Raw genomic sequence first — 27,654 nt, 5'->3', positions numbered from 1 at the left:
TGGCTAGATAACAAGAAGTCTATTTAGGAAGCAAGGTCAAATGTCTTGTCAGCAAGTCTAAGATTGCAGAGGCAATATTTTATTTCAAAAGTAATAAATAATATGGTCACATATTAGCTGGTGAGTTACAATGATGGAAACCCTTAAAATTCTTATAAAAAACTGAAATTAATTCACAGGTTGTTGCATATCTCATGACTATGTTTTCCAGCGATCTGTTAATCTAAATTAAAAACTAAATACACATTAATTCACCAACAATGATATAACTTCAAGGCTGAAAAAATGCACTAATCACAAAGAATTTCATTAAACATTATCAAGCAGTCCAGAGAGAAGAAATGTTATCAAATGACAAAGTGCTCATTATAAATACAGCTGTGTATAGCTGTGATTTAAAGACTAATACACACTTAACTTGACCCTTTTGTTTAAAACATAATATGACACTTGTAATAAGTCCTCTACTTTAAACATAAAAAAGGGTGACCACTTGAAAAAGGTTCAAACATTCTCATTAACAAAGCAAAAATGTTAAACTAAAAAGGTTCACCTATTTTGATTTTCAGCAAATAAAAAAAAAAACATTGATTCATTATAATAGCTCAGAAGAATTATCGAAAAAATATTTTGTAAATGAAAAAAAATCACTGATTCAATGAGCATTTAATCATTTTATTCACAAAATATAAGCAAAACTTACATCCCTGTCTGGTGAAACTCCAAATAACTTTATGTGTAGGGCCTTGAAATGTCTCAATTATAAAACATATTACAATGAAAACATTTTTTAAATGTACAAATACAAACCAGTATTTTATACAAGAATTCTCTATAAAATTTATCAATCAATGTAAAAAATAATTTGCTTCGACTGAATGAATATAAGGCATGTCCAGTTTATGTCATTTTGTAGAATTATTTTTGCTTTGTTGGAGACTTTTCTCTCCGCCGGTCCTGATTTCTTCTTGATTCTCTGTACTGTTCAGAGTATCTGCTAGATTTTTCCCATCGCCTCTCGGCACCATTCTGATACCTATCTTCATCACTTCTAGAGCCTGAATGTTTCCTATTCGTTTCCCTTGACTTGGATCTATCTTTTCTTCTAAAATTTTCATTGTCCTTATTTCGGTGTCTGTGCTTCTCATTTTCAGAAAAAGAATTCCTTCTCTCTGCTCTCTTCTTTTTGGGATCACTATGCTTATTTTCCAAATCTATGTGCATTTCTTGGTCTCTGTCATTCACAACTCTACTGTAATTATTTCGTTCGGAAGGAACACCTCTATCTGATGTGTATTTTGTGATGGGATCTCTCCAACTTGAATCGCTTAAATTCTGATCTCTGTATTTTTCTGACCTTCTTTCTTTCTCAGTCCTTGTCTCCTGGTGCCTCTGTTCTGGTCTTCTTTCTTTTTGTCTTCTATCATGTGTTTGATTCCTGATCAACTTATCTACTTCTTTACTTCTGGTCTTCCCTTGTCCCTTTTTTCTTAAGTCTTTAGCTGCATGTATAAAATGAAACATAGTTAGCTTTCATTTTCATCTTAACATCAAAATTTAACAATCACATTTACTGATACATTGCTAGGTTTACTAACTCAGATAAACTGGATTCAAGGCCAAACTGATTGACTGGAAAGTCTGATAATAGAACATTTTACAAAATGCCTAATTTTAAAGAATATACAATATCTCAACATTAACTACCAAAGTACTGTTTTGATCCTTAGACTTAGGACAGTAAACAGAAACTTTAAATAAACTATAGAAACTGGAAACATTTTTCCAAAGTGACTAGAATGGTACACTTCCACTTGCAAATTTTACCACAAAATGGAAATTCCAGCCAATGTGCATTATTCATATGAAATATTATGTCAGATCTGATTGATACATAACCAAAACATGATCACTCATTAGCAACATCACTTCCTAAATGTGGAAGGAGCAGGACAACTGGGTTTACTTAACAGCATAAATATGGATTTCTCAAATAAAAACCTCTTCCTACAAAAACACTATTTCAGTTCTCCGATGCTATCAGAGAGGCACCAATAAGAGCTGATGGCTTAAATTACAAATTACATAGGCTTAAGCTTTAGGAGACACACAAAAGCTTGGTCTTTGAAAAACTCTTCTAAAAAGACCATAGACAATTTTATTTTACTGATATAATCACAGATATAAATATAAAATAATTATGCTGAAATAACTTACCACTTTTAGCTATACAACACATTTAATCACTTTATCTATTACTTAATTGGGGTATAAAATCAAAGATGCTGGAATGATCAAAATTTCTGTCAAATTCATGTGCATACAGAAAGAAGAAAAAAATGGTAGAAAATTGCCTCTCCGCACTCAACTCTACCCAAATCTCACCATACCAACTTTCTTTTGCTGAATGCCTACCCTTGGCAGGCAGTACAGTCAGTTGGTTTGCCATTAAGGACCTATTTCTATGGTTTCTATCAAACAGCTCAGCTAAGCTGCAGCTTCCCAAGCAGAAACCATCTGGCTTTGTGCTAAACCAGCGTCTCTCTGACCCTACACAACTCTCAGGGGTTTATCGATATTAAAACCCAGCCATTTAACAACATGCAACCTCCTCTCCCTTTGCTATGTTTGCTTTACAATTTCCTAATTTGGGGGCAGTTCATACTGCTTTTATGCACCTAATATTTTATTAATAAAACAAAGTTCTCCACTGAAACTGTATGATAAAGCAAATTAATTTTGAATCAGCAAGCTTCCTTATTGCAGCAATTCATGCTGTGTTATCATCTGTTCTCAAAACAATACCATGAAATAACAAATTTTGTAGAATTCAAAAAGGTGACTGTTAAATGAACAATGTTTGTATACTTCAACTCAAGAATACAAGTTCCTGTAAACAAATGGAATCTTGCTCTGGTAACATAATACACGGAGAGTCCCCAAATTCTGGATGCCACATAGTATATAAACACTTTGAAATGTAACAAGCTAGGAAACAAGAGTGTATAGATTACAACTTAGAATACAGGGAAAATAACTATCTCTCTGAAATATGACATTAAAAACAAATAATTGAAAAAACAAAAGCAAGAAATGACATGCATTTCAGACAAGCAAATAATCCCTGATTTGTACTGAGATACTATAATGGAAGAAAACAGATGTGACCTTGGGTAAAAATGAACTAGACCTTTTCAGAAAATGTGAACCAGAATCAAACTTTGAAAAAATGTTTTATGACAGGATTTCCACTTCTAAGTAGGATAGAGAAGACTGGAAAACCTGTGCTCTTGCTGAAAACCAGAAATGCCAGATAAAATTTTAAAATCTTCTGTTGAAAAAGACTAAAGATCTGAAACAACTTCTGACACTATAATGGAATGAAGTGCTTAAAAAAGGAGGAGATGTGTCAAAAGTACACAGAAGTCAAACTGAAGGAACTTCTGGCTGCCAAAGTTGAAATGACTTGAACAAAATAAGTACTGAACTTTAACCTGTAGAATAAAATAAATAACCATGAGTCCATACTGATATAAATACATAGTTGAATAAATAGATAAATGAGGGAAGAGAGACAACTCTTTCTTACAGAAAAAATTTAATAACTAGATGTAGAAGAAAATAAACAAAGAATCACCATTAGGTAAATGACAGTACTAGGTGTTACAGACAAGATCCAAAGATGGATACACAGTATCAAATTATCTCCCTAGAAGACATTGTTTTACAGAGAAAAATAGTTTCTGTGAAGACATCCAGTAGATACTACCTTACTAAAGTGAGCAAGGTTAATATCAACAAGTATTAAAAAAATCAATTTTATGAATTTCTTGATAAGAACACTAAGAAGAACATATAATTTCTATGGTATTCTTGCCCCAAAATGTCTAACCTAATTCTAATGAGAAAATGTCAAACAAACCTCTGTATTGAAGAACAGGATACAAAATAAGTGACCACAGGATTTCAAAAGTGTCAAGGCCATTAAAAACAAGGAAAGCCTGAGAGGCCCTGTCACAGACTGCAGATTGGAGAATGCAATTAAATGCACACGGAACACTAAAATAAGAACAAGGATTAATGAAAAACTGGTGAACCTCAAATAAAAGCTGTAGTCTAGTTAGCAATATTGCTCCAATGTTAATTTCCTGGTTTTGATAATTGAGCTGTGGTTATATAAGATGCTAACAATAGGAAAAGTTGGACAAGGGGTGTATGGAAATTCTCTACCATTTTTGCAACTTTCCTTTAAGTCTAAAATCATTTCAAAATAAAAGAGTTACAGATGAAAGAAACAAAGACATCAGAGAGTTAGTGAAAAAAAACAAGGAAAAGAAGGAACAAAATCCAGAAGGCAGAAGCACTGAAATATAAGCTGACATTCTACAGCCAATTTCTCTCAGGAACAATGGCTGACTCAAGGCTGCTGCTGTGGGACAGAAAGAGACCAGAGCTCTGGCAGCCTCGCAGGGCTAGAGAGACAAGCACAGGACTGGTTATATGCAATATATATACATACGAAAGACACATAGCTAGAATATATAAAGAATTCCTACAAATCAACAGGAGACAGCTTAATGAAAAAAAATGGCAAAGGATGTGAATAGCCACTTAACAACAAAAAATACCAAATGGTCAATAATATACAAAATGGTACTCAACTTCATTAGTGATCAAGGAAATGCAAATTAAAACTAAAACCACAATGCAATACCATTACACACCTACCAGATGGCTAAATAAAAAAGATGATCAATGTGAAGCATTAGTGAGGATGGCAGCTACTGGAATGCTCATACACAGCTGGTGGGAGTATAAATTGGAATAACCACTTGGAAAACTGGCAGTATTTACTAAAGTTAATATATGCACATCTTGTAACACAGTGATTCCACTTATAGGTATGCAACCCATAGAAGTGTGTGTGTGCCTGAGTGTGTGTGTGTGAAGTCATCAAGAGAGATATACAAGTGTATACATGGAAACACTACTTGTAAATCTAAACGTCCACTGAGTAAAAGGAATATATCGTGATACATTCACTTAATGAATAACTACACAGCAACGGACATGAAGGAACTATAACTAAATGCAATAACACAGATGAATCTCACAAACATAATATTGAAAAAAATAAGCTGGACATAAAGAAAATCCATAATGTATAAATCCAAAATTACAAATGGGCAAAATTAACCTGTAGAATTACAAATCAAAACAGTAGCTGCCACGAGGATGAGAGGAGAGCAGTGACTGGGAGGAAGAAACACTGAGACCTTCTAGAGTACTAGTGACTCTTGGATGCCAGTTCTAGGGTTGAGTTTGCTTTATAAAAATCCATATAGCATGCGAGGTACACACTGAATGTGCACCATATGTCAATTACAAATATAAAGCTTTAATATTAAAAGCAGAAGTACTAAAACTTCTTTAATATAACATCAGGATAGCTCCTAAACTAGATTACAAACATGAATGAGGTTTTAGTCATCAATCAAATACATATTTGCTAAAGAAATATCTTCATTTCTGTGAAGAGAATTCCAAAAGGTGATCTCAGCATTAAAAATGCTGTAATACACTACAGACTACGATAGTGACAGATGATCATTTATATTATTAACTATGGTTTTTAAACAACTGAACTCTAAAATAAATAAGCTGTCAAATAATTTTCTTCCCTCATAAATATCACTAGCAATATACTTGTTAGAAAGAGCAAGATGAATTATAAACGAACTTTAGTACCTGAGGCAGAGCTATGACTACTGGTAGACGAAGACTCGTTCTTGTCACTGGAAGACTCTGAACTGCTATCACTGCTGTCAGAATCAGAGTCAGAGGAATTAGACTCTGAAGAGGAGGATGCCGAAGAGGAAGAGGATGGGGAGGATTTATTTTGCTCAACATCTGGTTTCTGTGCCACGATGACCTTTGGTGTATTTTTAAGATGCTCACGTAATTCATCCCTAATTAAAAAATATAGTATTAGATTCTGCTTCAAAGACAACTGTGACAAATTTTGCAAGTAGAAAATAAAATTCTGAAAATAAGCCTTACGTTAACCCTCCAAGACCTATAGAGGTAAAGAAGTTGATGGCAAACCGAGTGTTTCTTGGATTATCTCGGGGTAATAATCCTTCAAAGAATGGCTGTAGGGTTCTAAAAAAGAAATTTTAAAAAATAAACAAAATAGAATAGATTGCTTAAAAATAAAAAATGCAAAATCCTTATAAAGTCACTTTTTTCAGATGTTCTGTTTATAAAATTAGTAAATAAAATATAACTAAGGGGATTATGCCATTTATTAGTTTAGACTACATGCTATCTAAATGAAATGAGTAGGGTCAAGTAATACTTTACTAAACTTGATTTCCATTAATTATGCAACGGAGGTTGAAAAAAATTTTTTTTACAGTACACCAGAGAATAAATGTATAGACATACATATAAATATATACATGTGAATACATGTATAGCATGTATGTACATATCTGTGACTATATTGTGAGTATACATACAAAAAATTTTTAAAGACCTCCTCTGTTGTATCTATATACACTCAGACATGCATACACAGCACCCTGCAAAGCACTGGGGCAAGAGGGAGGTAGTCAACAATAGGGAGGACTCAAGGATGAAGACTGTATGTAATCATGGTATCTGTGGAGTAAGAACAGAAAGAACAGAAAACAATATAATGTGATTTTGAGTGCCACACTGAATGACTACTCAGTGAAGTCAGGGAAAACTCTCTTCTATAAGAGGTCAAATATAAAAAGAATGATTATGAGTTTGCTAGATAGAGCAAGAAGAGAGGGGACTGCCAGCAGTGGAAACGGAGGTAAGGAAGCATGAGAGAGACGGGACAGCTTCACAAGCTTGGCAGTGTTGGTGTGGCTGGAGTGCAGCTAACTGAAGAGAAGAATGAGCTGGTCAAGTAGAAAAGGACCAAATAAGCTAAGTATGAGAAGCCAAAATAAGTGGACAGAATAGTTCGGAGACAGCATGTAGAACCCAGGATAGGCCTCTGGTGAGTTTTAACACTGGAGGAGTAGGCTGAGGAGACAAGGCTGAGTGAGCAAGTGATCAACTGTCTAAGTGCAGCAGGGTAGTGAAGGGGTGTGAGGACCAAGAAAGAATGGACATGGCAGGTGGTCATGAGAAATTTGGAAGGATGATTTCAGTAGTGTGAATGCAATAAAGTCAATCCAAGTGACAAAGAGCAATCTGAAAACAGGAAGTAGGAAAGGTGAGAAAGGGATTACATAGCAGTTCTGGAACAAGACTCTAGTTCCATGTAATAATTTGAACAATTACATGACTAATATCTATTTACACATATTCACAATTGTCCATTGTTAATATAAACATTACTTTATTAGTTCCAAGGCTTAAAATTAGGGTAAAAACGAAAATAAAACTATAAACATCACTGGAGGATTCCAGTGAGTATGCAAAAACAATTTTGTGTTTTCTAACTAAAAAATGCATTAATGTTGCATTCTCTCCATTTGAACTAAAAACAGCCATTAAAAGTTACATTTGTCCAAGCCACATGAGATTCAGAGTAGTGATTAATGGATGAAGAATGTCCTAGAGGGCCTAACTTTTGCTTTTACAACCTAGGGTGGACTTCTTCTCAAGTGGGAGAAAACCTGAGGTAAGAATAAAAAGTGCTCAATGAGATACTTACTCATCCTTTAATCTTGCATTAAGTTTAGGAAGACCCATGTATTCACACAGTTCCTGAAAAAATATTTTGACAAAAATTCTACTGGATGATGTGGTGGTTTCTTCACTCAGTTTTATACATTCCAGAACCTAAAAATGAAAAATAAAATTATTCTGATTTTCAAAAGTCAAGACAAACTGGCCAATTTGTGTAAGTTTAAGTGTTTCTTAAAATTATGATTTATTCTCATCTTCAACCAGGATTATCTCTGAATATCGTCCCTTAAGCTGACATGAAGTTAAAGATTATTTCTCTTTACTAATTTTCAAAATGTTAAGATGCTACAAAAATAGATTTCATTCTCTTTCTTGGGGTATGTGCTTTTTATAGCAGGGAAGATATCCTGTCTTGAGCATGTAATGATGAAACAGAGATTACTAGCTCCTAAATTTCATTCATCAAAATGTGATGTATATGAGGGTCTGAGGCAAAATGCTACAAAAAGCACTGGGTTATAGTTCTGTGCAGTACATATAATAATACATCCTAAAGGTAAAGACAGAAAGAATGCTAACTTATTTTGAACACTAAGATTGTGGCTTAAAAATGAAAACTCCTAGCCAGGCTCAGTGGCTCAGCCTATAATCCTGTGCCTTTGGGAGGCTGAGGTAAGTGGATTGCCTGAGCCCGCGGGTTCGAGACCCGCATGGGCAGTGAGACCTCATCTCTACCATAAATCAAAAAATCAGCCGGGCGTGGTAGTGCGCGCCTGTAATTCCGGTTACTCGGAAGGTTGAGGTGGAAGGATCGCCGGAGCCCAGCAGGTTGAGGCTGCGGTGGCCGGGAGCGGCCACTGCACTCCAGTCTGGGTGACCGAGTGAGACTCCAACTCAAAAAAAAAAAAAAGAAAACTCCTAAAAAAATATTTTAGGGCAAATAAAAATAAAAGTAACTTCCAGTTATGGGTTATATGTTCCAGAAGCCCATTTGTTAGTCAACTCTTGAAAACTTTAATTTCATTTTCTCAAAAAGGAGAAAATAAGTCAAAAATTATTCTAATTAATCCAATTCCTGGGTTAGCGTACAAATGCCTACTAATGTAGCTGGACATACTTAGTATTTAAAGTACTATAAGACTCTATCTGATGTTTATAAGCTTGATGATATTGCCTCATTCTACAATTAGTAGTATGGTATTCTATAATGTAATTCTTTTCTATTTTCCTCTTGGATCTAATTTAAAAAAAAAACTCCTTTAGCAACTTTGCTTTTCTTATAATCTATCACTTTTATCTTATATTATTGGTGTAGGCATATCTTACCTCTGCTCCTTATGCATTAACCCCCTTGAGAATGAGGACCATATATAATTCACTTTCAATACCTAGCACCTCTTTCAGTGACTGGGGACATAGGTGGTGGCTAAATAATGGCAGATGAATGAACAGTAGCTGTACAATAAATGCTGGGTTAACAACTTCATTTCAGTTCGAATCCAGTACACATTTCCCCATCTTTTCGTGTACTAGCAATGATACTAACGGTATGATATCCTTTCTATCACTTATCCAACTGCAACGTCTGCCAAAAAGAACACACCCTGCTAGTAAATCACTTCTCTCTTTAACCCTAACAAGAGGACCCATGGGGATTTACTCCCTTAGGAAACAGAAACAGTAATTCAGAGATACATTTGCCACCAAAATAGTAGTATATATGGATATGAGTGTGCATGTACACAGAGATGAAAATTTGTAGTATTTTCCCTGAAAGCTCTCCAAGCCATCACTATTAAAACCCTGTGATGTTTAGACTGTTAATATAATTCAGGATAGTATTTCTTATAAACTATTTACTTAGCTTTTTGATTCCGTGTTATATGAAGATAATCTCACAGATAGTAGTTCTGCTGAAAGTTTATTACATATTTCATTTTAAAGTACATTTCATAATAGGATAAATACAGCTAGCTTATACGAACAGCTATTTGAAAGTAAAAGGGAATTAGAAAGGAAGTATAAATATTGACCCATCTACTTACACTCCATGGAAGTGAATCAGTGTATAAAAGGTGAGCAAACATCTTAGCAACATTTCTCAATTTATTTGTTTCCAAGCGATGGATGGTATCATACTGTTCTTTGAATATACTTTCAAAGGATTCCATATATTCTTTTTTTAGCAAGCAAAATCGCTAATAAATAAAAAATTAATCACATTAAAAATTAAATGTCAATACAACCATGAACATATTAAATTCTTCTAAATTTCCTGAATCAAAGCTTAATATTTTGTATATCTTCAAAGAACACATATATCACTATCTTTGTGCTATATGACACAAAGTTATATACTACATATAACACAAAGTTATATGAAGTTATATGCTATAACTTCAAAAAAGTTAATATATGCAGCTTTTATCAGCCTGAGATGTACATGCTAAAACAAAATTATTCATGTAGGTGATCACAGACACACACATTTGTATATATACATATACTTCTACCCTGGGGGTAGAGTTCGGATTTTAAAAAACATTTATGCTGCCTGAACACATACTTGACTTTAGTAACTGCGTTGAGATTTTGAAAAGACAGCAAGCATTTAATTGTCCTCTATTGAAAAACTGTTACAAAGCATATAAAGTTTCAAAAAGCTCTGGAAAAGTGATACTCAGGGAAAAAAAGCACTGCAAAAATGAAGTATGGAAGGAGGTAGTTGAAGAAGAAAATGAACCATTTTCTTTTAGCAAAGACACGTTGTTTATCTGATCAGATCACAAAACAGAAATAATTAATTTACAATATTCATTTTAAGAATTCCCTTTGTGCATCTATTACATTCCTACATGAAAAAAAGGTTAGAACTCACCCCAGCTAACAAGCCAAAAAATTTCTCATATGTCCTTTGTTGGGCACAGCAGTCAAGTATCATGTTGCAGAGTTCTTTCTATTTGGAAAAAAATTACACTGATGACTCAAAACACAACGGGGATCTATACTGTATGATAATTTTAACAATATGCTAGCAACACCTGCAATTTAAAATAAGGATTTAAAACACTTCAAAAACTTTGTGAATAAATAAAAACCTCCATCTATGTTAAATTCATAATTTTTTAAAGTTTTTGGTCTGGTTGACAACTTCCACAGTCATTTATACTAATTAGATTAATTATAAAATTCTAAATTCATTTAAGTATGAACCACTTCAATAAAACCTAGTATATGAAACAGATACATCAGAGAGACTGAATATACTGAATTCTTAAAGGATTTTTTTATAGAACTTCTTTAAATATAGACTCATCAGCACAACATCTAACAATTCAGTTATAGACCTCCCAAAGACATAAAATCAACTGCCAAGAAATATATTTAGTTAGTATGGAAAAGGCAGGCTATGAGTCTTTACAGAAACAAAAATGGCTAAGTACTTAAGGGTTGACATAAATGATCTTGGTTGATTACAAAAAACATTTTTGTGGTTCTTTTTCCTGATTTTCTCACCTCAAAAAAATGTTATTCATATAGATCATCTATGAATGGATCTATACAAATATATGGAATCATTCCATAACTGACAGAATAATATACTGTTCTAATCAGCTACTTGGGTGCCTTGAAAACTACTGAACTAATAAACCCCTGATCAGAAAATATCATCATCACAAATTATTTATATTTAACTAATTAGAGACTTTTAATTAACAAATGTTATTTATTAATCCTTGAAGTAATCCTAATGAAATATATATTGATTATAGCAATTTCATAGATGAAAATACTCAAACATAAAGTGAAGAGAGACAAAATGAAAAAGATATACAAATTCATTCTCTGATAACCATTGTAAAATTGATAATATCTTTCTCAATAAAATGTTTATCAGAAAGTTAAAAAATTTTTCAAGAATAGTAACTGCAATATTCTTGCTTTCTCTAAACAGAAAACAAGACTATAAAAATTAGATGTGTTTTTCTTTAAGTAATTTTTACTTTTATATTTTTAATGAACAATTTTGACATTGTGTCCTATTTAACAACATACAATGCAACCTAAGTAAAATGTATATTTTTAAAAATTAGGGCATTAGGTATTTACCACAAATATTTATGTTAACAGTTTTTTATCAGAGACTCCAGAGAAGGACTCAGAGACGAGGCAGGAAGGGAATCCCAAAGAAGCAAAGGACAGACACTCTAGAATTGTGCCATCTAACATGGTAGTCATTAGTCATATGGTTATTAAAATTACTTAAAATTACATAAAACTTTTAGTTCTTTAGTCACATCAGTAATATTTCAAGCACTCAAAAGGCACATATGACTAGTGGCTATTATAAAAGAAGCATGTAGAACATATTCCCACCACTGCAGAAAGTTCTACTGTACAGCACTGCACTAGACGGATAATCTTCTCATGGAACAATCTACTCAAAGGTCTGTGTTTACAGTATAGGGCTGGTTACTTTCAGATGCCATTATTATTTTTTTAAAGATTAGTCCTAAGTTAACTCAATTAAATAACATGTTTATAAATGTATACGTACTAAAAAGGTGTACATTATAAAAATTTCATACAGCACTGAAAACTTTCAAAAAATGGGGCTTTTCTAAATTCTGTGATGCTAACTTCATATATTAAAATTCATTTTTAATTTTTTCTAGCAACATTGCATTCTATAATAATATAGCAGTTACTCAGGTTTTTAAACAATACAACATGGTAATATGCTGATAGCACTGCTATGCACTACTTGCAAAACAAATTACTTTCTTCCCTAAACTAAATGCAGTTATAAGAGTTATTCCCTCTGGCTTATAATAATTAATATTTTAACATTTTAATTAAATATTACAGCGATTTTAGGCGACTTCTGAGTGCATGAAAATACACATACTAAGAAACTCTTCCAAATATCAAAATATGTTGAGGTTAGTTCTAGAATAACTATCCTCTGGATTAATCCTATTTTTCAAATACTGTGACAAGATCATACTGTAATTTCAGTGTCAATTTTGATTTACAAGTTTTAAGTTACTAATTTGTTTCCTCTCAATGATGGCATATCAAATGCTGCCACAGTAGAAATCGCTACACTATCACTATTATACTAATATAGAAACTTTGAAAGGAAAAACAAAATGTTATTTTTAAAAATAATATATTTTTCTTAAAATTCCGTACCATGGCATTTCAAAGATTAATCTATATTCTAGAACAAAGATTGGCAAGCTTTTTCTGTAAATGGCCAGATAGTAAATATTTTAGGCTTAGGAGCCCATATGATCTCTGTCACAATAACTCATTCTGCTGCTGTGGTGTGAGACCAGGTTATTCTAGAACTAACCTCAACATACTTTGATAACATTTAGAAGAGTGCCTTAGTATATGTATTTTTATGCACTCAGAAAACTACTAAAATACATTAGTGAATGACTGTAGCTATACTCTAATAAAACGTTATTTAAAATAACAGGTAGCAGGCCTGGGCCTGCCAACCCCTGTGAGACGACATTTTTAAAAGCCTTAGGACAAAGAACTTACATCTAACAGTGATTTAGTTCAGATAATCAAGAAGAGCTAGAAGAATTGGAAAATGGACAGGCTATTAGAGCTGATACATTCACTCCGGCATCTGTGCGGAGTCTACCACATGCAAAGCAAAACCATCAAAGCTTGGCTCAGGTTCTAAGGATCTAAAATCTAGATGAATAAGGAGCAATATACATACTAGACATTAAAAAGTCTGAAGAAAACTTGAAGAAAAAACCCAGATTATCTTTTTAATCTGATTTTTTATTATCACTGGCAATAGGGTTCTGATACTTTGAATTGTGAAGTGCACTGAGTTATAAGATAATATGTCCCATAGAGCTAAGAGGGAGCCACATGTCTTTATAGACTGCTGAATCCCTGATGCTTTGCAGAGTGCCTGACACTAGTATCTGCTGAATACATAGTTGTTGAATGAATTAATGTATGAAAAGAATACAGATTCTTCTAGATCGAACTAAAGTACTAAAACAACGTATGCTGTGATCTTTTTAACTTCTACCTTAAAGAATGCTTTTTTCCATCAGAAAATAGACCACACAATTCATTAAAGAACAAATTTCCTATTGTATATAAAGCATAATTTGATTTATAGCTAACAACTCAGAAATTCTATGTCAACTGTGGTGGTTCAGAGGCTCTCTTTTTTCCACACTCAGTTAAAGTAAATAATTCAATTCACTGTTGCAGCATGTACAAAACATACCAGGATCTCCAAATTTAGAGTTATTTTTAAATTACATAGAACTTACATTTTAAAAATAAGTATTTAGCACTGAGTTACTGCTTCAACTCACAAAATCTAATGATTAACTGCTTTACACATTTTTATAACCAATATATATTTCCTCATTAAAAAAGAATTAACATACTGTTTGGCTTTCAGGAAACTCCATTTTCAGCAATTTATGAGCACATTCTTCAAAATCTAAACTGTGGAGATAAGATGATCACAGTAAGTGAAAAGCTTGCAGCATAAACTGTAGCATGTTTTTATATACAAAACTCTTACTTTAATAATTTGATTTTTTAATTGTAATTTCATATTATTGAATTGTGTATATAAAGAAAATACAGCTCTTGAATTATGCCATGTGAAAGAATCCAGGATATTATCCTCATTTAGATTTAAACACAGTAATTATTTCAGAAAAATTTAGAGACAATCTGATTTGAACCCTCTCACTTTTATAGATGGGAAAAATGGGACTCAGAGTTATTTGTGAAACTTGTTCCTGACCAAAGTCCTAGAAGTAGGAATCAAACAGGAGTACACATGCTTTCTCATCCAATATTTCATAAGAAAAGGTGATACTTAATATTTTATTCTAAAAGTAATTTCTTGAGATGTTTATTATATGTTTGATAATAGAAACTAGGGAAAGTTTTAATTAAGACAGAAACAAACATAGGTCAAGTTTTACCCACTTACATTAAAATCTCAGTGTGGAAGAGTAAGTACTGCATTCTACCACCCTGTGATTCCACTTACTTTTACTTGATACAAATGTCTTAGGTTTTTCTACACTGTGTCCAAGTCAGAAGAGATAAAAGATCAAAGATGCTCCAGAAGCTCAGCACCAAGCTAGTGCTTAAGCACTACTCTTACAAGTCATCTTGGTTCATACCCAACACAGGCTACCACATTTTATAAAAACCAAGTATAAAATAAGTAAATAACCAAGATAACTTGCAAGGTAAAATATATGCTTTTACACAGTCTTCCTATGAATTGAATTAAAGATATCTTCAATAATACAAACATATTTTCACCTTCTGTAGAAAGTTCAAGCTCTCATTCTTTTAATAACAGTAGTACAAAATCATCACCCACTGAAATATGATGATTATGAATTTAGTTGTGTACCTGTATTCCTCAGATTTTATTACTTATTGAGTTTCAAAAGCACAACAGGGTAATCATCCAGGATGGTACAAGGCAATGAAATAACAACTAAAATAAAAAAGAAACCTTCCAGGAAAGAGAGTCTATAACAGGTAATATTGAACAATATTAAGACTAAATTAAGCATTAAGACTAAAATATTAGTCTTTAAAAAAAACAAAAACAGAATTAGTACTCAGGCAAAAATCCGGAAATTTCTAAAAAAAAAAAAAGTCAACTGATGAAGAAATTTTACTACTTTCTTTTTATCTGCTAAGTGAAGTATGAGAGAGTTAGGTATATGACAGTCTATTTTCCTTGTTCTTGTTTTACTTTGAAAATATTAAACGCCCCCTACACCAAGATTATTTTTAAGTTGCACAAATTATAAATAAAGTAAACTAAATATCCTTGATACTCTAGTTATCTTAGGTTGCTAAACTAAATGAATTCCTGGTTTAAAACAAATTACAAATGATTGAGAAAAGGTTAAAGAAAAAAGAAAACTTTTACTAATTACTGTCTTCTTTACATAATGCTGGTTTTTAAGTTGTGTTTACAAATGGTTTTGTTGATGTGTCCAATGTAAGAAATTTTAAATTGCTGGGAACATAGTAGTCCACCTCCCTCTGATGTGAAAGCTCCAACAATGCAAAATCAAACTAGAACATCATTTAAAAACAAGAACAAACAGGAACGCATTATTTTTCATAGCAAGGATAATTGTTTAGTTTTATGTTTTAAGTAAGTTCAAAAGGGTAATTCAAGGAGTCATAAGTAGGAAGAAATGATGGTGAGATCAACCAAAATAAATTCTAAAAATGAAATCCCCACATAAATCAGTTGCAAGAACTTTGTTTTTGTTCTTGAGTCTTTTCAAAAGTGAACTGTCTAAGATGTCTTCAGCCAGGCACGGTAGCTCAAGCCTGTAATCCCAACACTTGGGAGGCCGAGGTGAGGGGATTGCCTGAGCCCACAGGTTCGAGAACAGCCTGGGCAACTTGGCAAGACCTCATCTCTACAATAAATCAAAAAAATTAGCCAGGCGTGGTAGTGCCTGCTGATAGTTCTGGCTACTTGGAAGGCTGAGGTGGAAGGATCGCTTGAGCCCAGAAGTTGATGCTGGGGTGGCCGTGAGCATGCCAGTGCACTCTAGCCTGGGTGGCGGAGTGAGTCTCCAACTAAAAAAAAAAAAAAGATGCCCTCACAAGCCATCTAACTTCTTAATTACATCTTATTCTTGATTTCTAGCCTGATACACTATAACCACAATACTTCCAAAAATTTTAAAAATTGAAAAAATAGACACTAAAAAAATCTGTAACCCAACCTACCCTCAAGCTAACTACTGTTCATTACGCTAAAGTATTATTTCTAGAAAATGCTTATTTTTACAGTTAATTCAAGTACAGATCTACATAGCTGTGTAGTTTCCCTCACTTAACACTATATCAGATCATTTGCTCACATTTAGAACAATTCTCTATTAATCAAATTTTCAATGGTGGCAAAGATGGACATTTTGATTATTTGTATTGAAAAATAAGACTGTCTCCATTTTTTTCCACTAATGGCAAAGATGGACATTTTGATTATTTGTATTGAAAAATAACACTGTCTCCATTTTTTTTCCACTAAACAAATCTGTATATAACTTTCTACCAGTATTTATTTCTTTAGGAAATATAATAAAGAAAAACAGGGTTCAAAAGGCCTGGATAGTAAGCCCTAGATCCACATTACATGGTAGGGTGACTATAACAAGTAACAATGTAGCTGGAGAATATTTTGAATATTAATACCATACAGGGATAATAAATGCTTAAAGTGACAGAAATGGTGGTCTGATTGGATTACACAATGTATGCATTGAAACATCACACTGCAGCCCATCTATTGGACAGTCATTAGGAGTCAGATATAAATTAAACTAATTAAAATTAATAACGTTAAAAAAAAAAACCACACACACAAACCAACATATAAGATGGTAGTTACTGTCACGAGGACTGGTATCACTATGTAATATTGTCCGTTACTTGTTTCTTAATGCCTTAATTTTTTGAGTCTTTTGTGTGATTCAGAGATTATCAAGGTTAGGTTTCTTTTAATAATTATTCAAAGAGCTCCACAGTAACTTCAAAGTTAATGCTAATATCAACATTGAAAGAGTAAATCTATCACAACTGATTACTGCTGGATTTCTGAAAAAGGACAAACAAATGAAAGGTCAAGTTCTATTTAAGAATGTTTATCTAGATCAAAATTTCTCATCTTCACTTCAAGTTTATTTGAAAAAAAATAGTTAACAGTTTTCTCTTTCAGGTAAGAAAAAGAAATAGCTAAGGATTTAAAAAAAAAAATTTCCAACCAATGTTTTGCTGTTTAACATTCCTCTATTTGAAGATGAATCTAAAGCCAAAAAATTTTCAGACTGAAAACAAGATGACTCCTACTTATGAATCATTATTGCTATTACATCATACTAAATGGAAATATACTAAACCTAGTAATAAAACAGAACTGAGAAGACATTTCCCCTCTAGTATAAAATGTAAACACTGTGGCCACTAAATCAATAGGTTGATTCGCATACAAAATAACAGATGCACTAAGCATTTAACATTCTCATTTATTTCTTTTCAAAACCAAATTCACAAACTTCAAAGGGAAGAGGTTTTGTTTTCATGACATCATAGTAGTTCTTACTTAACATTACTTCAAAGTGTCCTCAAAACCTTCCTAAATATAATTCCTATTTCCATTTATATTCATTTACATCTGCATAGCAAGTCAGTGTCCAAAAAGTCAACACAATAGTGCTTCTCTGCTAAGGACCAGAATTAGAAACCAAATTAGAAAAAAATAAAACATTAAATTTTCACTATACAATTAAACACTGTGCTAGCTTTTAATACAGAGCTGTTTCAGATTTTTATTAGTGATATTTAACTATAAAAAATGACACAGCTAAAAAACCATTTAATTACGTAACACTATTAGACTTTCCAAATAAGACAATTTGCTCTTAAAGCAAAGAACCAAGGGTACTATAAACTTCAACATGGGATGGAGGTAGAGGTAGGTAGTTTGAAATGCTAAAACAGTGTTTAGTTTCTGTTAAGAGGACTAAACTCTGATCTTCTTTTCTCTCTTGCTAAATTCCTAACTAAGGAGGCTAACTAAGTCACACTCCATAGAGTCTCATCAGATGGGTTTTTATTAACCTTACATAATGTGGCTTACATTCCAACCTGACTCTGGTATAACATCATATAACAGATAAAGAAATAAATCAAAAATATTTTATGATGCTGCAAAGCCAACATCTGTAGGGAAACATTTACATCTATGGATAACCTCATTCACATAGCCAGCTCTTTTCCCTTCCAGGCCTTCCCATATCTAGGAGAATTAACTGAGAGCCTGATACCTTTAAAGTCTGAATAGTAGATATTTGCCATCCATTCTCCTAAGGGTTGCTACTAAGAGGCTTCATCTATATATCAAGAACCTTGGCTTCCCCAACCCTCTTAACTCAACTCAGCATTTCTTTTACTGACTTCAAAATTATTTAGACAGAGCTTAACAAGAGTTAAAATTTTCTGATTGCCTATCAGAAAATTTTTGAATCCACCTATGAACTACAAGTCCCTGCTTGAAAATATCCTACTTTCCGGGACTCAACCAATGTGAATGTCACATGTACTGATTTATGTTTTGCCTGTAACTTCTGTCTCCCTGAAAATATATAAAGCCAATGTATAATTCAACCATTTGGGGCACACACTCTCAGGACCTCTTGGGACTGTGCCACAGGTCTAAGTCATTCACATTTTGTTCAGAATAACCTTTTAAAAATATTTCACAGAGTTTGGCATCTTTCATCAACAGTTATCAAACTCTAAAATGCATTGCTAATCTCTTTACCCATTCCTTATTAAAAAAAAAAAGATCAACTAGATTATAGTGTGTTACCTTGATTGAATAGCAAGATAAATTGTTCGACGAAATGAGACTAGATTAATTTCTGTTTTGTCATGAATAGTCACTTTTTGTCCTGAAATAAAGTAAACGCAAAATTATAAAACTACAAAAATTAAGGTGAAGAACCTAAAATATATCTCTGCATAATATTTTCTTTCATAAATCTACTTAGAAACTTTAAGAATCTAATAATAATATTCTTTCCTACTGTATAAATTAGTATTTACAGAATTCGAAGTATCTATTTAAAGCCTTTTGCCATATAATAATGTTAACGTGAAGAAGTCCAGAACCAAGCCAGGAAAACTATGTTTCTGTGCCATCTGCTCATTTAGATATTATAAAAGGCTGCACTCATACTGTTGTTTGGTAAAATATTATTTCTAGAGTTATAAAGAATATCTTAATAACTGGGAAGAATTATATAACTCATGGGTAGAAAATCAATTTCAGAGAACATTGGATCATGACAGGCTGGATGGGTTCAATACAAATATGCTTCTCTGTCAAAATATTCTCTTATTTAATGCATGAAAACTTTCCTTATAAATATTTAACAGTTTTTATTGGAATAGTATTTTCACATAAAAAAATGAATTCTAAAGCAAAATGTCGTATAAGAATAGGTAGAAAATTAAAAAAATAGAAAATATTAAGTCTATTTTTATAAAATGTTATAGAAGAACAGTTGCATTATAAGACAGAACTAAAATATATTATGCCATAAAAGGGAAAGATATACTTCTAATACTTTCAAACATGCAACACATGTAAATAATGACTCACTGATGCATGTTCTGATGTATTAACTGACCTTTAACTAAAGTAAAGTCCTGAACTTATTTTTCTGTAAAATAATGTAATCAAAGCTGAAGAGGAAGAACATCATGCCTATTTCTGTGTAAATATAGTTTTTGGCCTTCCCACTGCATTTTGCCAAAAGAACAAATATCCAGTCACTTTCATTTGTCACATTCCTGCCAGGGTTACATAAATCACATGCACTCAACATGAATGCATCATAGTTTATAATGTAATCAAAGGCATAATATGCCAATTTAAAATTATGCTGATGGTAAAAAAAAAAATTCCTTGTTTAATACTTTTTGAGCAGTTTCTCAACCTAGACAATACTAGCTAGCATCTTGGGCCAGATCACACTTTATTGTGAGGGGGCAGTCTCGGAACTTGTAGAATGTTTCACAGCATTCCTAGGCTTTGCCCACTAGATGTCCAACAGCACCCCTCCCAAGCTCCATTCCCTATAGGTTGAGGACCACTGTTTTAGAGGATGACATTAGAATTAATTTTAGAGTATCCTGTAATATTATTTGAATTAGCTACACTTTTACCTTCTTCATCTTCTTCTCCCTCTTCCTCTTCTTCCTCCTCCTCTTCTTCACTACTTCCAGCATCTTGGTCTGTATTTGAGTCACTGTCTCCTTCATCAAGAATTTCTGTAAGAATAAAATAAGTTTAGGAAAAAAGAAAATAATGAGCAAGTGATATGCACATAACTCGTTCTGAGAAGATTCGTGATTCACTGAACTCTACTATGGTGTAACAGTTTACCAGCCAACAAAGATGACCATACAAGCCTTGTGTTACTGCCTAGGTGGTCAGAAAGCATCACTGATTAGACTAGAGAAAGTCATATGTATCATTCTTCTGCTAGATAAAAAGTGGCCATGAAATAAGGAAGAAAAGACAAAAACAAGGTAGATGAAAAGTTTTTCAAAAGTACAAGAGCACCGGAATATCAGGAATGGAAACCAGCATATGGGAGTCAAAATATTATTTCATCATCAGAAAGAAGACAGTCTATATAAAAAGCTATGACTCAATATATAAAACAACAGTTTAGGCTAAGAATGTACTTGGAAAGACAAAGATGAGATAGGAAATAATTGGTAATAATCTTTGCTTTAAAATGTATATCTATTAAACCAAACATTACAATCAATCCAAAGATGTTTTATACGTAAAAGAGAAACAGAAGTCTTTAAGAAAACTGGTAAGAAGAGTATTTTAATGGATTATCACTTCTTAAAATACAACTCACATTAAGAACTGGATGAAAATCGTGATGTATATAAGAGACTATATAAGGCCATTCATAATGTTAATAGTAAGCAAATAATAAAAACTAAAATTACATTTTGCTCAATGGTATTACTGTTAGCTTGATTAAAAAAAACTCTGCAAACTTTTCCAACTCTTCACTTTTACCTTTCTATTAGAACCAGAGAGCTTTTAATACAAAGTTCTGGAGTCAACTCATTCGTAGAAAAATTCTAATTTCTTTCTATTTAACTAAGCAGTATAAATCAGAAGGCAGACTTAATGCTACCAGAAAACTTTATACTATGAGGAAGAAATCATTTTATAAAAATAGAGTTATCACTCAGCCCTTATCTACAAATCATCTCCTCAAGAATACTTCTAACAAATGCGAATTCAAAAAATAATCTGAAGTACCTAATTTATTATTATGTAACATGGCTTAGACACACTCTTAAAAGAAAAAACTGTTTAGTATTCAAGAGAAGGAAAAACTCCTGCTGTTTTCCCAAATGCTGTAAGACCTCAAACGCAAGTACACCTGGGTCATTCTAAGGTGCTAATTACTAAAGCTGTGCCCACTTCCTGCTGTGGTCATTTTTTTATGCCAGCTCTAGAAGAATATTTTATGAAAGAATGAAGGTCAAATTAAGTGTCTAATTGTTTACATCATCTTCTTTTCATCTTTCCACTTTAGAGTCCAACTATTGGAATCACTTAGGCAATTACAGTTGGATTTCATTAGCTGAATAAAGCAGTGGTTTCAAAGAATGGTCTAAGAGTCCTTGAGGAATCACTGAGACCTGTCAGGTGGTTTGTGAGGTCAAAACTATTTTCATAATCATACCAAGATATTATCTGCTGTTTTCATTGTGCTGACATCTGTGAGGATGGACCAAAAGCAATGGGGGTTAAAACTGCTGTAACCCATGCCCAAATCAAGGCACCAACTGTATTAGCAGTCAATGCATTCTTTACTGCCACACTCTTGCAGTAGAAAAAAAATTTTAAAAGCCAGTTTCACTTAAGGATGTCCTTGATGAAGAAGTAAAACATCACTAATTTATTAAACCCCAGTCTTTGAGTAAAGTAATCTGAGTGACAAAATATGAAGTTCATATCCATCCATCCATCAATTCATTGATCTATCCATCCATTGATCCATCCATCCATTCATCCAGCAATTCAGTTAGAAAGGTGTACAATGGTGATGGTTAGCTCAAGAAAAAACACTTGTGTGACTGTGCAAGACCAATTAGCTATTTTCTACATTTTTATTTGAAAGGTTGGCAAACAAGTTATAATTGCTAGGTATTTTGTCTAGGATGTAAACGAAGTAAGGTGGTCAATTCAAGGAAAACAGTATATTCTTGATACTATATATACTACTAGTTGTTAGATATTGATATAGTTATCAAGATTATACACAATTATCTGAAAAGGCTATAAAATATTTCTCTCCCTTTTCTAACTACATATCTGTCTGATGCTAAATTTTCTTCATGTGCTTCAGTCAAAACAATTGCAATAGACAATGTAGAAACAGATAAATGAGAATCAAGCTGTTTTCTATTAGGTCAGACATTAAATTTTGCAAAATATATAAAACATGCCATTCTTCTCACTAAAATCCTTTGTTTTATAAAATAATTATTTTCATAGAATTATGTAATTGTGATCATGTACTAGGTTTACTATTTTTTAAAAGAATTTAATAAACAAATATTCTTATATTCTAATTTCTAATAGAGTAAATGGCAATGAATACAACCAACATAAACAGAAGCTTTTTAGAGTCTTCAATAATTTTGAAGTGTGTAGAGGGATCTTGAGACCAAAGAATGTGTGAATTGCTGTAACAAAGGAAAGTGCTACTTCCCAGGCATTGGCCAATTGCCTAGACCCTAAAGCAATGGATAGAGAATTCCCAAGTTTAAAAAGAAAAAAAAGTCATACCATGTGTAATAAGAATTTCACATACACACACAAAAATTTGGCATCTTTCAGGAAAACTGTAGTAAAAGAGATACATAAGAAAAGAAGGCAAAACGGGTTTAAGGAGTGCTCCATGTTTGGAAAAAAAATTGTAACAGAAAAAGCAATCTGGCCAGCTGCAGTGAAAAACTCCAAAGAAAGTAGTATCTAAGAAAAGAAACCTATTTATTGTACCCTATTTTTGGGTTATGTATAGAAGTGGAAGGCTTCTTCCACCTTTGTCTTCCACTTTTTTTTTTTGAGTCGGAGTCTTCCTCTGTCTCCCTGGCTATATGGCAGTGCCACATTCACAACCACCCCAGGGTCGACCAGCTGGGCTCTGACCATCCTTCTTTCTGCCTCAGCCTTTCAAGTAGCCAGTGTACGCTACCAAGTGCACGCTACCAAGTCTGGCTAATTTTTTAAATATTTTGTAGAGACGAGGTCTCGCCAAGCTGCCTGGGCTAGTCTCAAACCCTCAGGCAATCCACTTGCCTCGGACTCCCAAGTGCTGGGATTACAGACTGATCCACTGAGCCAGGTTTCTTCTACTTTTAAGCAGACTGAAGAACAGAGCTCTAGGTGCCTGCTCGCTTCTCCTAGAAGATTCCAGAGTAGTAAGTACTTCTAAGGTAAAACCACAGCTCAAGGGAAATAAACCCAGAAAACTATTATGTAAGTAGGCCTGAATATTAGCTTTGTGAAGAAAATAACACAAATGTGAAAATACTGACAGTAAAAATAGCTACCACTGTCTAAGGCAATAGGAAGCATTATATTTTATTTCTCCTTCCATAGTTAAGTAAATTTACTCTTAACAAACAAATAACTTGTTCCAGGTCACTCAGTTGGTAATGTCAAAGGCAAAACACACACAAAAATTAGTCCAAAGTTAATGCTTGCAATATACTAATAATGTACAAACGGTCATTTTCAATTTATCAATTTATTAGTCACTGATACTGTGACCTTATGAGAATATCAATCTGACCTCAATAAATAAAGTACAGAACTTTACAATAAAGTATACCACTTAATTGGATATTAAACTGGGTGGCACAGACTGTAAGTGGTAGAGAAGTTAGATAAAGACTATTAGTAATCTATGGATATTTCTTAAGAGAGGTGAGACTTCAGGGTTGCATACCTTAAATAGAGTGAAAGAGGAGAGGGACAATGAGGTAAATCAGTGGTCCCCAACCTTTTTGACATTAGGCACCAGTTGTTTGGAACACAATTTTTCCACAGACCTGGGGGGAGGGGAGTATGGATGACTTTGGAATGACTCACGTGCATAACATTTATTGTGTACTTTGTTTATATTATTATTACACTGTAATATATAATAAAATAATTATACACTTCATCCTAAAAAAAAAGAGGCATGAACAGAAGTGGTAAATAAAATAATGGATGGGCCACACACAGACTAAAATAAGTGTTGGATTCTGACTTAAAGATTACCACCAGATGTAGCTGTACAACTGAAGTACATCAACTCACTTGCCATTCACTGATAGGGTTTTTATACGAGCCTGCAAGCAACTAATATTCTATAGTCTTTGTGCAGACAAACCTCACTGCTAATGGTAATCTGTATTTGCAGCTATTCCCCAGTGCTAGCATCACTGCCTCTGCTTTACCTCAGATCATTAGGCATTTGATTCTCATAAGGAGAGCACAACCTAGATCTCTCAAGCTAGGTTCATAATAGTTTTGCACTCCTATGAGACTCTAATACCGTTGCTGATCTGATAGGAGGTGAAGTTCAGGCGGTATTGCTAGCAATAGAGAGCAGCTGTAAATACAGATGAAGCCTAGCTCGCTAGTCTACCTCTCAACTCCTGCTGTGTGGCCCAAGGGTTTGGGGCTCCTGAGGTAAATAATTCAGAATGAAGTAATACCATGGGTATTTCTAGCACATGAAATACTGGGAAAAAAATTAATGCACAGGGAAGCAGTGAAGAATATGAATGTACAAGAGCAGAGATTTCACTGGGTAGAAATTAGTTATCTAGAAATATTTTCTATCAGTATTATATAACTATTTAACTTATCCAAACTAAATTATTTTATAAAATTTTACCTACCCTTCTTAATAGCTTTGTACTTCTCTTCATTCTCCATAAAATTAGGATCCATCTTGAAAACATCTAGAAAAGATACATTAAAAGGTAAGTGTTTATTTTTGATATTTACATTTGTTGGTACCCCTCTTCCCACCCTCACTCCCTAGGACTTACTAAGAACATCTTCTGGATTATAGTCATCCTCCAAAGGGAGCATATGAGTGAACTGATCATCTTCTTCCACTAAGTCAAGTCCTTCTAGAATAATGGGGTGGTCCTTGAATCCATCCTTCCGTACAGCAAACATCACTTCAATCATATACTGAACTCTTTTGTCAATTTCAGACTCATGCAGAATGTTTCGAAGGCGTTCAAATATAGCTAAAGTTAAATAGAAAGAAGAGACAATAAAATAAGCAATACATGTTATAATACTGCAACAGGCTCAGCATCAAAACAAGATACACACTTACCGTTAATTCCTCTTGGTGACACTTGTGTTAATTTGAGGCCACATTCCTTGAGAAAACCAATAGCAACTTCAACACTATCGTCTGTTGGTCTTTCCAGGAGCAAAGTGAGCATCTCTAAGCATAAAACTTCATGTGCCTTAAATAGAATGCAGACATAGGGAGAGAGAAATGCTTTTACATATTAAAATATTATTGATGATAAATTTTTTTTTTTTTTTTTTTGAGTTGGAGTCTCACTTGATCACCCAGACTGGAGTGCAGTGGCCACTCTCAAACCTGCGGGCTCAGGCAATCCACTCACTTCAGCCTCCCAAGTCACGGGATTACAGGCTAAGCCACCGAGCCCGGCTCAGTAGAATTTTATTCCCACTCTACCTGGGTTTGTTCATAAATATCAATTTTTGAACATGGCCAGTGTAAATAGTTTGATTTAATTTTGAAAAAAGGAAGTATTCATAACTCTTTTTGTGTACCAGAAACTATTAAGATATTTTGTGATAAGATTAGTACTCAGTACCTTAAAGACTATTTGCTGTTTCACAGTTACTGACACTGAATTGGGAAATGGATATAAAGAATTGTGGTTATGGAGAAGGATATTATAAAAAGAATCATGTTATTGTGCCTCATACAATGATGAAAATAATAGTTATCTCATTAAAAATTAGTATATAATCTTTGACTTATTTTTTCAAATTATCTGTGGCGTTATCTGTAAATAATATCTAAGAAAAATATTTCTTCTGAAAATAATTCAAATAGTTATATCCAAAAGAGTAAGATTTTTGGAATAGTCATCTGAAAATTTTTAATAGATACATAATGAAAATGATAGAAACATGGCATCCCCTATTTGGAGTACTTCTGTGTTCATTATAAAACTTTGTCCATCATATGGGCAATGCAATCATTGCAGCGAGACTTCATCTCTACAATAAATAAAAAAAATCAGCCGGGCGTGGTAGCGCATGCCTATAATTCCGGCTACTCAGAAGGCTGAGGTGGAAGGATTGCCGGAGCCCAGCAGGTCAAAGCTGCGGTGGCCGGGAGCAGCCACTGCACTCCAGTCTGGGCGACAGAGTGAGACTCCAACTCAAAAAAAAAAAAAAAAATTCTACTGAGAAGTTTTGCTGTGGTAAGAATTAGAAAGAATGTTCAAAACATCACATATACGCCTCTCTCATGTCAGACACTTATTTGAGATGAGAAAAGAAGAAGGATAACCTCAGATCGTAAGAATATGCCTTTTACATTGTGCACAACATCTAAAATACATATTCCTTTTTTTGAGGGGAGGAGGGGGTCAAATAGTCTTATATCAGTAACAAGAAAATACTGCTCTATAAAGATGCAAAACATTGATCATTTTTAACTGTTTTACGGCAATGTCAAAAATCGCTAACGTAAGTGTAATATACAATGAAAAATGGAATCATGGCTCTGCTGTTATAAACATGTGAAATTATGTTTCCATGATCTTAGGTAGTAGGTTATTATAATAATATAATGACTAATTAGGCTAAAATCTAAAATATTTCAGAAAGGAAAGACTGGAAAGAATTTCACATAGGTAAGAATTAAAATATTATTTAATGTTAGAAAAAAAGACTATGACTTCAAAATTTTCTTCACTGAAATGAAGATTAATTAAATTAATTATGTATCTATTTTAAGGATAATATATATCTGAAGGAAAACTTTATTTACTTGATTGTTTGTTTTTCAGTTGGAGTCTCACTATCGTCCAGGCTGAAGGGCAGTGGCACGATCACGGTTTGCTGTCACCTCAACCTCTTGTGTTCAGGCGATCCTACCACAGCTTCCCAAGTAAGTAGCTGGGACTACAGATGCGTGCCGCTAAGTCCAGTTAATTTTTTATTATTTTTTGTAGAGACATGGTATTATGATGCTCAAGCTGGTCTCAAACTCCTGGGCTCAAGCAATCCTCCTACCTCAGTGTCCCAAGAGT

The 27,654-nt window shown here is 33.4% G+C and overlaps 1 protein-coding gene across 1 annotated transcript in view; it reads right to left on the bottom strand.

The window, feature by feature from the left end:
• Nucleotides 1-654: 654 nt before the first annotated feature.
• CWC22 (CWC22 spliceosome associated protein homolog) overlaps nucleotides 655-27,654 on the bottom strand; it is a 56,426-nt gene continuing 29,426 nt past the window's right edge. The window contains exons 10-21 of the mRNA XM_008054232.1: nucleotides 25,686-25,821; nucleotides 25,387-25,593; nucleotides 25,234-25,296; nucleotides 20,461-20,565; nucleotides 19,100-19,181; nucleotides 14,109-14,169; nucleotides 10,550-10,627; nucleotides 9,717-9,869; nucleotides 7,697-7,824; nucleotides 6,061-6,162; nucleotides 5,749-5,969; nucleotides 655-1,502 (exon numbers count right to left, since the gene is read on the bottom strand). Coding sequence (XP_008052423.1) covers nucleotides 919-1,502; nucleotides 5,749-5,969; nucleotides 6,061-6,162; nucleotides 7,697-7,824; nucleotides 9,717-9,869; nucleotides 10,550-10,627; nucleotides 14,109-14,169; nucleotides 19,100-19,181; nucleotides 20,461-20,565; nucleotides 25,234-25,296; nucleotides 25,387-25,593; nucleotides 25,686-25,821 — 1,920 coding nt within the window. The 3' untranslated portion in view covers nucleotides 655-918. The remainder of the gene's footprint in view (nucleotides 1,503-5,748; nucleotides 5,970-6,060; nucleotides 6,163-7,696; nucleotides 7,825-9,716; nucleotides 9,870-10,549; nucleotides 10,628-14,108; nucleotides 14,170-19,099; nucleotides 19,182-20,460; nucleotides 20,566-25,233; nucleotides 25,297-25,386; nucleotides 25,594-25,685; nucleotides 25,822-27,654) is intronic.

Source organism: Carlito syrichta, unplaced genomic scaffold, assembly GCF_000164805.1.
Source record: "Carlito syrichta isolate Samal-C Ts95f unplaced genomic scaffold, Tarsius_syrichta-2.0.1 Scaffold289272, whole genome shotgun sequence".
Lineage (NCBI taxonomy): Eukaryota > Metazoa > Chordata > Mammalia > Primates > Tarsiidae > Carlito > Carlito syrichta.
This window is presented reverse-complemented; position numbering and strand designations above follow the sequence as displayed.